Below are 16437 nucleotides of genomic sequence, written 5' to 3' on the forward strand. Positions count from 1 at the left end.
TCCTGAATGCATGGAACACGTCACCATTTGCCAACCACCTTGTCAAGTCAGCAGAAACTACAGAAATTAAGAACACCCATGAAAGAGGTAACGGACCACAGGCAGACGTTCACTCAGCCTTTCAAGTGTCCCTCACGGAGTGCACGCTCTCTCCTGGGCGGGGCGAGCAGACACTTATCGGGAGTTTAACTACTTTTAAAATGCATTGATACACTCATATCTCACTTTTATTTGGATCAGTCAGCAAACGCTTTTTGGAAACCCCCAATTCTCCAAACCACCTACTTTTCGCACCGCCCTACTCTCGAAGTTCCCGCCTCTGCTCCCCAGGCCGGGTCTCCATGGGAGGCGGGGCTGCGTGCTGACGCACGGCGAGCGCACTGACGTCACGAGCCCCGCCCCCACGGGGCCGCCAACCGGCTTGAACCGCAGCCCCGCGGCGCGGAGGGTGATGAGGCTGGCGCCAACGGCCGGCGTTGCGGCGCGGGAGGCGGCGCGGGAGCGCGGCATTGAGAGACTGGCCTAGCTGGGGCCCGTGGCCCTCCCTCTTCTGGCTGGTACGCAGGTCCTGCGCACGCTGTGTGGCCGCAGCCGCCGGGCGGTGGGCGCCGAAGGGGCCGGGAGGCGAGCCGGGGTCCCCAGGCGGGTGTGGGCATCGTATCCTCAGGCAGCGTCCCCCGAGGCCGCGGTGGGGCCATGATTCACTCGGTGAAGCTGCGCCGCGACAGCGCGGCCGACTTCGCCTCGCACTATGAGTACCTGTGCGCGCTGCAGGACTCGGTGCCTCTGCCCGCCGTGCGCGCTTCCCTGCGGGAGGGCGTGCTGGACTTCAACGCCGACCGCCTCCGCGGGGTGGACTGGGCGCCGCTCCTGAGCACCCTCAAGATTAATAAAGATCTGCCCCTGATCTGTATCAAGAGCTTCTTCCAGCCATGGCTTGGCGAGACAGGTTTGTAGTTCCCGCTTCCAGGGGCTCTCGTGTGGGCGCTGCGAAGCGGGGTTTTAGATGGTGCAAGGTGGAGGGTGGGCACGAGAACCGGTGCCCAGTGGCCGGGTGTGCGTGCACTAGACGGGGCGTGCGGCCTAGGACTCCTGCCGGCTCGGTGACCCCGGCCGAGTGCCTTAAGGCTTCTAGGTCTCGGTGTTCTCATCTGTAGCATGGGCTTCACAGGACCCACTCTCTGTGGCGATTACAAGGAGGCACTCCGTTAATGCTTGTAGACTCTACAATGTAGAACACTTAGCACAGTTTAGAGCATCGTTAATTGTTCCACAGATGTTACCTGGTCTGTCGAATGACTTTGTCGGTACAGACCAAAGCGACTAGGAAATTGATATATCCTAGCTTCATTTCCTTTCCGTTAAAACGGGGCTCAGGAAAAAAAAAAATTTTTTTTTAAATAGTCGTATCATATAGTGGGAAGAGCACAGGTGTGAAGGCAGCTTAGGGTTTGAATTCTAGGGCTTATGCTCTCTGTGGCCTGGGCAGGTTACTTTTGAACTACAATCCCCACACTTGTAAAATGACATTAAAAACCACTCTTTCTGTGGATTCTTAGAATTAATTAAGCAGGTTATGTGTGTAAAGTATCCTGGCACTTCAATGAGTTGTCAGAACCAAGGGCTGCTGGAGACGATGCTTCTGCCCTAGGTAATCTCACCTTCTACTGGGCGGCAGGTAAACACAAGCACAGTAGTCAGTGCTCTGGAAGAAGTGAGTTCAGGTGCTACAGAGCACAGAATCTTTTTTTTTTTTTAATTTAATTTTTTTTTTATTGCAGTATAGTTGATTTACAATATTGTGTTAGTTCCAGGTGTACAGCAAAGTGATCCAGTTATACACATATCCATTCTTTTTCAAATTCTTTTCCCGTACAGTTTGTTACAGGATATGGAGTAGAGTTCCCTGCGCTATGCAGTAGGTCCTTGTTGATTATCTATTTTATATATAGTCGTGTGTATATGTTAATCCCAAACTCCTTATTTATCCCTCCCCGCCCCCCTTTCTGCTTTGCAGAACACAGAATCTTGGAAGGGAAAGTTCAGGGTAGGCTTCTTGGAGGAGGTGCCATCCTTTCTGAGGATATGTAGACGCTCCTGGGGTAGCAGGAGGGAGCAGTGTGTGTCAAAGTTTGAGAAATATAAGAAAATATGGCAAAACTAAGGTACAGGACTGGAACTCAGGGTTTGGAAAGAAATGAGATTTGATTCTGGAGACCTAGTGGGGCCCAACAGAAAGGAGCCTTGTTTGTCCTGTCAGAAGTTTGGATGTTTATCCTGAAGGCTGTGGGAAACACTGAAGAACAGTGAGATGGAATTCCGGTTTAGAGGCTCACTCGGACCTCCGTGTGGAAGGCAGTTGATTGGGTGCAGGGTGAATTGTAATCTCAGGGTCCCACTTAAGTTATAAAAGGTTGGACTGGATTTTGGAGATCCGAGAGAGAATGGGTGGGGCCTGGTGACCAGTTAGAAAAGTGAGGGCAGCAAGCGTGGGTGACAGTTTACAGCTGCATCTTTTTGTGAGGTACAGAGCACAGTAGGAAGGGATTGGGGGTGGGGAGAGGATCTTACTTCATCTTCAGTGCTTTAGAGGGGCCTGGTAGACGGGTCTGGGCCCAAGGTACAGATCTGGGCTTTTTGGGGAGGACAGGTGTTTGAAGGCATGGAAGAGACTTAGGTTACCCACAAGAAGATTCAAAGAATCATAGGTCTGAGAGTTTTTTAAGTGGGTATATTTGAGGATGTTTATAAGCTGAGAGAAAGTAGCCAGTAGAGGAAGGGTGTGAAGATTTAGGAGAGGAAATGATTGTTCATTTGTTCATTTGTTTTGAAAACAAATGAACAAATGTTTTGAAAACATTTGTTTTCAAAATGTTTGAAAACATTTTGTTTTCAAAAACATGAATACTTGTCATTTCTAGGGTCTGGGGTTCACACCATGTGTTATCTCTTCTGCAAGGACATTTCAACTCATCCCCTGGTGAAGAGAAGTCAGATTATTCTTTGCACCCCATTCAGGTGTAAGAACTGTTCTGTACCTCTGAAGGGACTTTACTTAACCAGAGTAATAAGTTAGAAATCAAAAGAAATTATAGCTGGAAGGGACCTTAAAGGCCAGTGTACTTAATTTTGCCTAATACTTTACATTGAATGTAAGGAAAATTTATTGCAGAGCCCATTCTCTTCAGAGTCCCTTCACTGAACTTTCTTTATGTCTTGCATCCAGGGGGTCTAGCTTGTAGATTCTGGCCCCCTAAATTTGCTTCTTCATCCATATTACATTTTGCCCGGACTATGGCAGAAGCTCCTAGGTGGTTTCGCGGCCCCTGGGCTCAGTTCCTCTAAGTTCATCTGCCTACTCGGGTTGAGTGATCTTCTAACATAAAAAGATACGCTTAAAATAACGCTGCTAATGGCTTGCCCACACAGAGTTAGTGCATACTAGCCGCCCAGCGTGTGCTCTGCACAGAGGTGTGTAGTCTGAACTGTGCTCGGCCAAGCCTCATGGGGCTATTTGGCCCTGAGGAAGAGGAGCTTTCTGTGATCACTCCCTTTATCTAATTGGTCTTTCAGCAGCAGGGCGCCTTTTCCTAATCAGCGGAGGCACCCTTACTCAGCCAGTGGTAGCCCCAGGCCTCATCACCTGTGGGATGCAAGCCATGCTCTCTCCCAGGCTTGTTACGGCCAACAACTCTATTTTCAGTTCTGTCTCTTCTCACACTTGGCCCCCTGGCCTTTAGTCATCCCCACCTGCAGTATTTACAGTGCCCAGCAGGTGTCAGGCTTGAGTGTCTTTGCACAGGTTCTCCCTGTGCAGTTAATGCACCTCCTACTGCAACTCTGCATAGTCTCATCTTTCTAGATTCTACTTCAGGGTTATCATGAAGCCATCACTTAGATATAACTTTTTGCCTCCAAAGGAATCTCTGTGCATAAAGGTTATGTTTCTTTATCTCATGTGATTGAAATTTTGAGTTTACACATGTCCCTCCTTAATGAAGGCTTTAAGGGCAGGAGTCATTTCTAATCCTTAGCACAGAGCAGATGCTTTTTTTTTTTTTTTGGATGCTTTTTAATGCTGATAAAATGTATGGTTTAAATCACTCATTTTACAATAATTTTGCTTTAGGTTCTGACAGAAATAAAGTTTACAGAAGTCGTGTTCCTGCGATAAGAAATAAAGATGTGACCTTCCAGTTGTGTAAAGCTCTTAAATGCTGTGTCAGTGCATCGGGTGCGCTAAGGAACCTGGAGCTAAATGGGCTAGTTCTGAGAGAGAGAGACTTAACTATGTTAACAAAGGTAAGCCTTCATTGTGTCCTGCCAACATTTGATAGTTGCTTTTGGGGCATACTAAACCAATAAAATTTTAAACTTTTTCTCCCCATTAAAGGGATTGAATAAATCGGCCACTTTGGTGCACCTGTGTCTTGCGAATTGTCCAATTGGAGATGGAGGTTTAGAAAGTGAGTTTCAGTCTTGTTTAAGTCTCTTCCCATCAGACTGGTCTCGTAATTTCCTACACACTATGTCTGTCTACCTTTTCCTGTCTACCTTTTCTTGGTGTTGTTCATGCCTGGATTGTCTCCTGTACCTGCTCAAACCTTGGTCCATTCTCATTTGTACCATGGAAGTTTGTCATGCTGGATACTCTCAGAACTAATTTTGCTTAAGTTTGTGTTAAGCCACAAACCACACATTTTGTATATTTTCTGTTTTTTGTGTTTGTTTATATTTTTATGGTTTCTCTTCAAGAAATATTATGGGAAGGGAAATAGCAAGATGTAAAGAGCAAAAAAGTCATCGTTATCTTTAAATTGTTAAAACATCTGTCTGCAATCATAATTATAATGCACTGTGGTATGTGTTAAAATAGGAAATATATGTAACGTCCCGTAGCAGCAGAAAACTCAGTGGTGTTGGCGGGGGTGTATCATGGAAGTAATCACAAAGCAGGTGACTGTTGGTTGGGGTCCTGAAACATTAGTGTGTATTCCCTGTGTCCAGTAGTGTTCTGGAGGGGTCAGGAAGCCTGCCTTTCAATTTGAGGGAACAGAGGGTTTGAGGTCCTCTATCTTCTATTGCTCTAGTATATTGCATAGCACCTAATAAAATACTGGGTTTATAGTTGACGTTTAAATCATTGATTGATAATCAAGATTGGGATGTATCACTGGAAATGAAAATAGGAAGAGTCTTATGCTTTTTAGGTTTTTCTTTTTTTGCCTATGTCTCAAAAGGTATGTAGTACTTTAGTGGTTGGGAATAAAGTTTGCAGTATTCAGTGTATTCAGTTTTAGTATCTAAATAGAATTAAACTGTTGCTGTAAACTGGAATAACACTGTTACTGACAAGTTTTCGAATGCATCTGTTTGTCAATTACCTGTTTGGGAAGATTGTAGTTAATGATGTCAAGAATGTGGCTATAAACCTCCAATTGACTCAAGAAAAGCAAATAAGTCAAGATTGACAAATGTATAGGCTCTTCATCTTATTGTGTGTGTGGTTTTTTTTTTCCTTTTAGTTATTTGTCAAGGTATAAAGAACTCTATCACTCTTAAGACAGTAAACTTCACGGGGTGTAATCTGACATGGCAGGGAGCAGATCACATGGCCAAGATCTTAAAGGTGATTTTATGTTTAAACTTTCATGAAAACATACGTGATTGAAGCACATTAATATACTGATACAGATGGCAGTTAATTTTTGTCTTTTGATACATGTGAGTGCAGCTTTCGTTTTGTTGAAAGAATATGACCAGTTTTCAGTTCAGGATTCTACCATTTAGTAAAGATAGTCCACTTAATTTTAGAAATCAGAGATTTAATATATAATACATAATAATACTTTCATGTATTTTTAGTTACTGAAAACATTTATTGTGATACTCTGAAGAAACTATGCCATTATAGTCTTCAAGACTTAAATGAATCCAGTGTTTATTAGCTGATGTAGTTTATAAACTAATAAAAATCACTACATCAGCAATTTGTAAATACAGTTTTTAAAATAATACCTTAACAACTTTACAGTGGTTATAATTACTGTATTTAGGCTTAAAGTTATTTAATAATTTGACATGAAGCCTTTTTAATAGTTTGATGGTGCAGATCAGGGATAGGTAAGCTATGGCTGGTGGGCCAGATCCAGCCCGTCGCCTGGTAAAGAAAGTTTTTTTGGAACATAGTCGCACCCATTGTTTACATGGTAGCTGTGGCTACTTTCACCCTACACCAGTGGGGTTGAGTAGTTGCAACAGAAACTGTATAGCCCACAAAGATGGAAATTTTTAAATTTAGATTTTAAAAATTGAAAAATTCTTTGAGCCTATACAGGGCAAGTCCATTGACCCCTGGAGTAGAAAACAGTCAAGAACTTGGGTGCCGAAGCCAAATGGCCTAGGTTCAAATTCCCTTTCTCCCATTTCATAGCTAGTGACCATGGACAAATCACTTAACCTCTATGCCTCATTCTGAGGTTTAAATGAACTAATTTGTATAAATAGTGCCTGGCACATACTAAGCACTGTGTAAGTGATTGCTGTTATTTCTGCTTGTAGCTTTTATAAGTTATTGTTAATAGAAAAATGACACTAATGATTTTCCTTTTAGAGTGTCAGAGGCACTTTGAGTCTTATTTTTTCAAGAATGTAATACGACTTTTTTCATTTAAAGTCAGTGTTCCCTGTTACCAAAATTTATTTTATGAATATAAAGAATTGAATGTCTTTAAGACAATACTTGTGGTTAAATGTCAAACCACTATTTTCCCAAGGCGCATCCAACTGGCTGTGCATAGTCCAGGCCTCTGAAGTTGGTGTGCATATCCTAGGGAGCATGTGAGATCCATTTTGTAAATATAGTTTTTAAAATAATGCGTGGGACTTCCCTGGCGGTCCAGCAGTTAAGACTCTGTGCTCCCAATGCAGGGGGCCCGGGTTCAATCCCTGCTTAAGGAACTAGATCCCACATGCATGCTGTAACTAAGAGCCCACATGCCACAACTGAAAGATCTGGCATGCTGCAACTAAAGACCCGGCACAGCCAAATAAATAAATAAATAAATATTTTTAAAAAATAAATAAAAATAATGCCTTAGGAGTTAGGAAAAGAAAATATTAGAACCTGTTTACCTTTGTATCATTTAAAAAATATCTGTGTAGTTTATAATGTACATAAATTACATAAATGTACATAAATTATATGTATAGAACTTCGTGTATATAATTTGTTACTAAATAAGATGCATATTAAAAAGTTTTCTTATGTGTTGCCCAGTCAGGTGTTTGGAGACCATAGGAGGACGGAATGATGAAATTTAGAGCCTCAGCAATGATAGAATTTAGAGCCAATTCCCTGATTTAGAAGATAAGGAAAATAATTCATGGACTGTAATTGAGTTGTCCAACTTTACATAACTCTTCAAGAACAGGTCATCCAGTGGCTGGAATCTAATCACTGACCGACTAGAATCTGGGTCACTGGACTCGTAAACCAGAACTGACTGTTTAATTTCTCAGGTTGATTCTCCTGGCATATATGCTTGATGTGTGTGTGTGTAAGTCTCTGACATAATAAGCCATACTCAGTAGGCACACCGTGTTTCCTTATTCAAGCATCGTAATTTCATACCATTAAATCTTTGAAGTATCAGACTATCAGAAGGCATGAAGAAACCTGGGCTGAGAGTCTTCGTTACAGGAGACCTGATCTTGACTGTATGGCTGGTTTGAGGCGCATCACTCTGAACTGCAACACGCTCATTGGTGACCTGGGTGCAAGTGCTTTTGCAGAATCTCTTAGTGAGGATTTATGGCTTAGAGGTAAATTCTAAAATTGAAAATATTGAATTTTTAATATTATATATGCTTAGCTTCTGGCATGATACGTTGTGATAGGATTTTTTTTTAAAGCCTCATTTTTCTGATAGCTTTTATTTTGCTTTTAAACTTTCTCTAAGAGTTGCATACATTCTTTATAGAAAATACAGAGTAACAAGAGAACAATTACCTATAATCTGAATACCCAAACGTAATCACTGTTCATTTTGGTGTATATACTTTCAGTCTTTTTTTTTTCTATAAATACATTTGTACACTTAGGGATTATAAAAATAGAATTGTAGTCTACTTGCTATTTCATATTCCTGCTTTTTTCACTTAATGATGTATCATGTAGTATTCCATCCTATTGATGTCCCATAGTTTAATCAATTCTTTGCAATTAGATTTAGTTTGCTTTTCCCTGTCAGAAACAATGTGAATACATTGTATATACATCTCTGTGTCCATCAGGATTACTTCTGTAGAATAAGTTACTAGAAGTGGAATGACTAAGTGTGACATATTTTTAAGACTGTTGATACACATTGCCAAATTACCATCCAGAAATGCTATGCCAATTTGTAGTCCACCTTAACAGTGGATGGGAAGCCTGCCTCTCACAAACACTGGCTTGTAGCACTTTAAAAAAACTGTAAAACTACAAAAATGAGTACCTCTCCCTTTTTTATGCAAGTAGGATTACTCCAAATTTTATAACTTTTTTCAGTTAATTTAGTATGAGCATTTTAGCAAGTCAGTAAATTTGCATCTATGCATCATTTTTTGTGACTGTTCAGTGTTTCATATATGAATATGCCACAGTACACATAGCTTATCCATTCTTGTATATAAGCTGTGTCCAGTTTTTCAGTTACAAATAGTACTCCGATATATATCCTTACCTATATCTCTGACTATTTCTTTTGGTTAAATTCTTAGAAAAGGAGTTGTTGGATCAAAAGGGTATATACATTTAAAGACTTTTATTACAGAATCTTGGCTTAATCTGATAGGAGAATAACCACATTTTGTTTATTTTGTATTCATTTGATTTACGAGTGAGGTTTACTGGCTGTTTGTATTAATTTGGCTAGCTGGTTAATTATACCCTGTGTCCATTCTTCTGTAGTGAGAGTTTGTAAGGGTTGTATCATATCCTGTCAGATCCATATGTCTGACTTGCTATTTCTGTGTGTCATGGGGTGTTGAAAGACTTCAGTTACTTTAATGCGATGGTACACACAGCACTTAAAAAAAAGACTCATGATAGTTTCCTTTCATGTAATATTTTTTAATACCTGTGCTTTTGTGATGATCCCTTTTGTTTAAATGAGTAGGTTGTTCAGCCCCAGAACTACTAGAATTCATGATCATTTGTTCTGGTTTTTGTCTGACTTTTTACTGAGAGAGTTCTTGACCATGATACTTTCATGATGGGTTTTTAGTATGTGTTCTCTATTCACACATTCTTTGAATTTGTTATTATTTATATCCTCTTAGACTTGTCTTTTTGTTCTAAAACTAACAGAACAACAAAAAAGTTGTTACATTTCTTCTATTTTGTTTTCCCCTTTTAACTAGTTTCAAGTGTGATTTGGAGCTCAAGATCATGATCAAAAGAATGCAGTGCATTTCTGAGCTCCACCAGTTTTTGCTTGTGAGGTTTACACTGCCACTGCCTCCCTTGCTAATTATGAACTGAGATTCATTTTGTGATGTTTTTTGCTCATAGGTTATATACAGTTATTCTTCAATTCTTTAATTGTAAAATATGTTGGATGATTTACTGGTACTAAAGGCAAGGTTATCATTGCACATCCAAGAAGAGGTTTTTAAATTGGATTATGCATTATGTGTGTGTGTATACGTTTCTGTTTTTTTCTATACCCAGAATTACAAACCTGCCATGACTGGTCTTGTGCAGGACTCTTCCACACGTGAGAAAATGAGAGTTGTCTATATGTTAAATCTGTATAGAGTTAGCAAGTGACCTTTTGTCTTTCATCCAAAGCACTTGACCTGCAGCAGTGTGGCCTCACCAGTGAAGGAGCAAAGGCTTTACTAAAGGCCCTTGAAACCAACAGAACTCTGGTCGTTCTGGATATAAGAAAAAATCCACTTGTTGGTATGTGGTCACTTTTTTTTTAATTGATTAACACATAGCAAAACAAAAAGAATTTGTTCACGTATTAACAATTTTTAAAACTTAATGTGTTGAACTTTCCTCATCGTATACAGTTGACCCTTGAACAACGTGGGGTTAGGGGTGCCGACCCCCACGCAGTTGAAAATCTCGGTATAAGTTTATAGCCAGTGGTTCCGCATCTGTGGATTCAACCAACCTTGGCTCGTGTAGGATGATAGTACATATTTATTGAAAAATATCCGTATGTCAATGGACCCGCGAGGTTGAAACCCATGTTGTTCAAGCGTCAACTGTACTTTTCTAATGTTGCACTTCCCTTATGTTTTTAGCAGATAATTTACTAATTAAAGTGAGTTATACTTGTAAATTGTTTTTATCTCTACTCTGAATAGAGGTGAACCTAGATACTAAGCCTGCTTCCACCAAAACCACTATTTCCTTCTTGTGCAACCTCTGAATTCTTGCAAGGAGTACTTTATTCATTTGTCAGTTTAACAAATAATTTTTTTAATACTTTCTGTGTGCCAGATACGGGTTTAGGCACTAGGGATAAAGCAGTGAACCAGACAGACAAAAGCCTTGCCCTCATGGAGCTTACATTCTAGCTTACATTCTAGTGAAGGAGTTCAGGTAGAAATGAGTAAACAGATAAGTAATATAATTTTAGATAGAAGGAAGTGCAAAAATATCTTAATGTAAGGAGAGTGAGGGGGGGCAGGTAGGACTCCACTGGATAGGTTTGTTAGGGGACAGCTTCACTGGAGAAGTGGCATTTGAATGGAGACCTGAATGAAGAGAGGAGCAAGCCATGGAAGATCTGGGGTAAGCACATTCCAGGACAAGGAGGCAATGCGTATGCAGGCATGTAGGTGGGTGGAGTATTTAAGGAGAAGCAAGGAGGCCAACATGGCCAGAGTACTGAGTGAAGAAGAGTGTGGTATGACATGAGGTCAAGGAAGTCTGCTCTGCCAGGGGTCTGCTCTTGTAAAGTCTTGAAGGCCAGAGTAAAGATGTGGATTATTCTAAATGAGTAGAGGGTTTTGAACTGGAAAAAGGCATGATCCAAATAGTATCTCAATAAGATGACCTGGTATAGAGAATAGACTTGGGGGGATAAAGAAGAGAAACAGGGAGACCAGTTAGGAGTCTATCACAGTGGTCCAAATAAGAGATGTTTATGGCTTAGCTTAGGTTGGAAGTTTGGAGCAAGTGAAAAGTGGTTGAATTCAGGTTATGTTTTGAGGGTGTAGCTAACAAGACTTGCAGATAGATTAGGTGTGGGGTATGAAGGAAATAGTAACAAGGAGACAAGTCATTGATGATTATGTGTGCAACTGGGTGGTATCACTTAGAAGAAGGGGGCTGATGGGAGGAGCAGCTTTTGAGGGAATATCAGGACTTTGGTTTGTTATCTTAGATGCGCTTTAGGTATCTAAGTGTCTGGACAGTGCTCAGACTGTACTTTCTATCCAAAGGTATCCAAAGCCACTTTAGATGCAAAATGTTTAAAGTTGACCTTTGCTGCTGCCAAAATAGTAGCCATTGGGGGCAGTCTGCAAGATGGCATCTTAGGTTTTTGAGCAAGAAATTAGAATACACAAAGGGGGAAATAAGTGTATAATTACGTAATGTAGATTTCATATTTAATTTTATGGGAAAAGCAATAATTAGTTGGCTTTTGGTTTTAAATGGAAATAGTCACTCATTGGGAAATAATTATTCTAATTTCAATTTATTTTACTTTAGATCATTCTGTGACGAAAGCGGTTATCAAAAAAGTTCTCCAGAATGGAAGGAGTGCCAAGTCAGAGGTATATAATGTGTTTTAGTTCTCTCGGAAGAATTTCTCTTTAATGGTTTGTTTTTCTTTCTTCCTTAAAAGAAAATTATCAAGGTACTTTCTGCCATCTTAAAACTAAGTTTTTAGTCAAATCAAATGGCTTTTCTGTCTTTGAAAATGTTGTGTGATTCTTTAATTTAGGTTCTGAGAAATGCAGATTGAAAACCTTTTATTAACTTAAAATATCTTAATTTCCAGTTAACATCAAACCCTCATAAATTACCTGGAACTTAAACGGCATATTTATTATTTCTTTCTCAGTACCAGTGGATAACTTCTCCATCTGTGAAGGAACCATCCAAAGCTGCTAGGCAGAAAAAGAGAACTATAATTTTGGGAAGTGGTCGAAAAGGAAAAGCTACTATTAGAATTGGTAACTTTTTCTTGTTTTTAATGCTACTAGAACTTACACCCCTTATGTTTTCCAGTGTGCTAAAACTAAAACAGCCAATATTAATCACATGCATATTAGGAGGACTATAATTATTTTGATACTTATGAGAATTTATAGAATATAGATATAATAAATGAATTTAAAGAGATGTTAATATTAACCAACATTATGGTTTAGATTTCATAAAAAGTTCATTATCTTGAAAATATTTCCTGGTTGATGATTACTTCTAATACTTTGCAATTGAAATTTGGGGTGCACTTTGATGATAATTTTAGTAGTGGTGCTTTTGAGGGATGATTTTTTTTTTTAATGAAGACTTACCTTTTGTGCTATAAGAAACAAAATTTCTTCCCAGTTCCAACCTTCCCATTGTTCCCTTCTTCTTTCTTAGAAATTCTTACCTAAGTTTTTGATTCAGGTAATATCTTGTTTCTCTCAATGATAACAAAAACTTGAAATACGTATTATCCTTACAAAAGACTTCTACAGACAAGTTTGTTGACCTAGATGGAACATTTTAGAAAAACATTTTCTAAATGTTTACTGTAATGTGTATTTAATTTTCCAAATGATAGTTAACCCAGGATTTTACAACTAAGCCTATAATTTTGTTACCAAATGTAATAAAAAGCTTTTAAAACCCTTTAACAATCAGTGGTATAAGTTTCACATTCTCCTGAATATATAAATGTGGTATAATTCACTTCTACTGATAAGGTTTGTATTGTTTCTAAGAGACCTTAACTTTTTATTTTCTGGAACATATTATCTTTAGTCACAAATAGTCTTTTTTTTTGTTGATAAGAATGAATAGCAGGAGCAACATTTGTTAAACCAAATCTAATATGAAACTGACTCTTTCTTGTGAGTAAATTTGAATTTTGAAACAGTAAAACAATAAGGTTTAATATAAAGCAAAATAAATTTTTTATGTTTATGATCTGCCAATTTCCCAGGAAAAGTTTTGTGGTGACTTTAGTTATATACCAGATGCATTAAAATCATCAATGGACAACAACACATCTTTTATTTAGGTGCCATCTGAAAGTTTTAAAAATTTGTTGACTTAATATCACTGAACTGTCCACTTTAAAATGGTTAAAATGATAAATTTTCTGTTTTGTGTATTTTTTTTTTTTTTTAATTTACTTATTTATTTATTTATTTTTGGCTGTGTTGGGTCTTCGTTTCTGTGCGAGGGCTTTCTCTAGTTGTGGTGAGCGGGGGCCACTCTTCATCGCGGTGCGCGGGCCTTTCACTATCATGGCCTCTCTTGTTGGGAGCACAGGCTCCAGACGCGCAGGCTCAGCAGTTGTGGCTCACGGGCCCAGTTGCTCCGCGGCATGTGGGATCTTCCCAGACCAGGGCTCGAACCCGTGTCCCCTGCATTGGCAGGCAGACTCTCAACCACTGCACCACCAGGGAAGCCCTGTTTTGTGTATTTTACCACAATTTTAAAAAAAGTGTTGTTTGAAGATTTTTAGGTTTTATAAAGGTATTGTATTAGCATAAGAATGAAAAATTTTTCCTTTCAAAGTGTACACGTGTGACAGTTGCTCTGTAGACCTTTGGTGCATCTTGATTCCTTCTTATCATGCTTTGTCAAACATAGGATTGGCCACAAAGAAACCTGTAAGTAATGGAAGGAAACACTCTGCTGGTAAAGAGTGTTATGCTCCTGTACCTCTACCACCTGGTGTGTCTGGTTTCCTGCCGTGGCGTACTGCAGAACGTGCAAAAAGGAACAGGTAACGTGTTTGCATTCCCTGTCTTTTTCAGTCGTTCAGAATTCTTTATTTTGGAACTTCTATTATGTGGGTGGTCTCTGGTGCTTTCTATAGAGCAGAAAAGATAACTCACACATGGCTTCTGCCTAATGAGCCCTCTAAGGAAGAAAAACAAAAAAATCATTGGGAGTTTCAAGTTGTTTCTCAAGTGTCACAGTAGAGGTAACCCGTGGGAGTCATGAGGAGACTAAAATTATCTCCAATTGTGCAGGTGAGAAAAGTTTCACTAAAGGCAGGTGTAGTTGAGCCAAGCCCTACAGCACAGAAGTAGGAATTTGGATATGTACGAATGGGAAAAAAGACATCTTAGGCATGGGAAATAGTTTAATGCAGAATGGATGAGAAATATGCATTAGACCTATTCTAAGTCAACTGGCTTATTAACTCAGTAAATCAGCTTTAGTGAGTCAAACTAGCTTTAGCTGATTACTTATCCAGGGGATAGCTGTTCATAGTAATTTTTGTCATAGAACTGTAAATAAAATTGTTGAACTATAGCTTTAGGCTTGCTAAGTGAAATAGATTGCTCTAGATGATTTTCAGGTGACTTACTTGGTAGTATTCACGAAATTGGGGATTAACAATTGCTTAAGAAAACAAAGAGAATTGATTTTAAATAGTACTTGAAGTAGTTACTGTGTAAAATATCTGTTCAGTTGCTCATGTTAAATTGATGTTTATAATCCCCATTGGACAACCGACTACTTTTTTGCAAATGGTAGTGTGAATTGCTGTTGCATAAACTATAGTGTTGAATCCCCAGTCTTTGCACTTGAGTTTAACAACTCTGTGGTTTCCTATCTTCTTCCTGAGACACTTCATCTCAGGTCCATCCTTGTCACATGGAGTGGTAAATTAGAGAATGATTAATATCACCAGTTAAAGAAGTGAGACTGAAATCTCAACCATCCTGAACATAGGAACTGAATGTACCTCTCAGCACTTCAGAGAGTTATCTCCAAGCCAGTTGGCTAAATTCTGTTCAGTTTTCTCCGTAGCAGAGCCCTCCAGGTCCTTCTTTTGAGCTTATTTTTATACACAATTCTGTATGGATACTGTACATAATACTAAATAGTTGTGTTAACTGGGTTTAACTGGTGATGTATTTACATCAAGATATAACTTTATTTTGTTGATATCTTTTTAGGGGTTTTCCATTCATCAAAGCTCGTGATGTATGTAATCAGTTGCAGGTATGTAGCTATCATATTTATAATGTATAGGGGGTTGAATTGGGAAAGGTGGATGGTCATGGTCATTCTTTTTGCTTTTTAAACTGACAGAGCCTTACAAGAAGCATTTCCCTCTCTGAAATAAATCTATTTAAAACTTGTCTGGTCGCTCTCCCAATGCAACTGTGTAGTTGTGTGGATTTGGCACACAACTGGCAGCCTTGTGGTTATGTCTGTAAACAAGGAAGCCTGTTCTCCAGTCCGCAAATCAGCTGTTACCCAGTGAAACGAACTTGACTGCCATTTCTGACCCCTCACATGGAGCTGTCATACTCAAGAATGTTCATACGTTTTCAAGAAATGTTGTTTGCGGGCTATATGTACAAATTCCTGATCTTAAAGCCAGTATAAAGCAACATATCCCAAACCTCTGCTCTCTCACCGAGGCCACACACATTCCCTCTCTTCTGGCCTCATGGCAAGCTAATACTGTCAGTATCAGATTCTCCTGCCCAGTGGTCTCGGGAGACTGCATAGTTGCTCTGTGAAAGGCACCACTGCTGAGATTGAGAGAAGACACCTTGGGTGTCAGTCCTGCGCTTGCATGCCCAGAGGGAGGGGTGTGCGCCTCGTTCTCCTGTTGGGAGTTTCCTCTGCTGCAGGTTTGCTGCTTGTTGTCAAAACGATGTCCTAGTGACTTGTCTTCTGCGTAGTTATATAATCCCAGCACACTTCTGTATGATCTGTAGACTTTTATGGGGTTGTGGCCAGGTCAGTTTTTAAATGCTTGGAAATGTCATATTGAACAACATTGCAGTGGCAGTGAAGCTTGACAGGAGAATTGTATTACTATTACACTAGTTTTGGCTTAAGGGTGATGAGAAGATGAAATTTTTTTTTTTTTTTTTAAAGTTACTTGCCTTTCTTTTATTTATTTATTTATGGCTGTGTTGGGTCTTCGTTTCTGTGCGAGAGCTTTCCCCAGTTGCGGCAAGCGGGGGCCACTCTTCATCGCGGTGCGCGGGCCTCTCACCATCGCGGCCTCTCTTGTTGCGGAGCACAGGCTCCAGACGCGCAGGCTCAGCAGTTGTGGCTCACGGGCCCAGTTGCTCCGTGGCATGTGGGATCCTCCCAGACCAGGGCTCGAACCTGTATCCCCTGCATTGGCAGGCAGATTCTCAACCACTGCGCCACCAGGGAAGCCCAGAAGATGAAATTTTTGATGGGTCAGTTTTAGTTGTGTATGTGTACGTGATTTATTTTTTTTAAAT

The 16437-nt window shown here is 39.9% G+C and overlaps 1 protein-coding gene across 5 annotated transcripts in view; it reads left to right on the forward strand.

Annotated features, from left to right (window-relative positions):
* The first annotated feature begins 449 nt into the window (after window positions 1-449).
* Window positions 450-16437, forward strand: part of CEP78 (centrosomal protein 78) — a 29697-nt gene continuing 13709 nt past the window's right edge. For 3 of the 5 annotated variants that reach the window (XM_059926469.1, XM_059926471.1, XM_059926472.1), the window contains exons 1-10: window positions 450-949; window positions 4130-4302; window positions 4394-4466; window positions 5526-5629; window positions 7650-7824; window positions 9836-9949; window positions 11717-11781; window positions 12072-12183; window positions 13820-13955; window positions 15142-15187. In XM_059926469.1, coding sequence (XP_059782452.1) covers window positions 697-949; window positions 4130-4302; window positions 4394-4466; window positions 5526-5629; window positions 7650-7824; window positions 9836-9949; window positions 11717-11781; window positions 12072-12183; window positions 13820-13955; window positions 15142-15187 — 1251 coding nt within the window. In that variant the 5' untranslated portion in view covers window positions 450-696. The remainder of the gene's footprint in view (window positions 950-4129; window positions 4303-4393; window positions 4467-5525; window positions 5630-7649; window positions 7825-9835; window positions 9950-11716; window positions 11782-12071; window positions 12184-13819; window positions 13956-15141; window positions 15188-16437) is intronic. The other 2 variants (XM_059926470.1, XM_059926473.1) reach the window with 2 other exon arrangements.

This window comes from Balaenoptera ricei, chromosome 6 (assembly GCF_028023285.1).
Source record: "Balaenoptera ricei isolate mBalRic1 chromosome 6, mBalRic1.hap2, whole genome shotgun sequence".
In the NCBI taxonomy this organism is placed as follows: domain Eukaryota; kingdom Metazoa; phylum Chordata; class Mammalia; order Artiodactyla; family Balaenopteridae; genus Balaenoptera; species Balaenoptera ricei.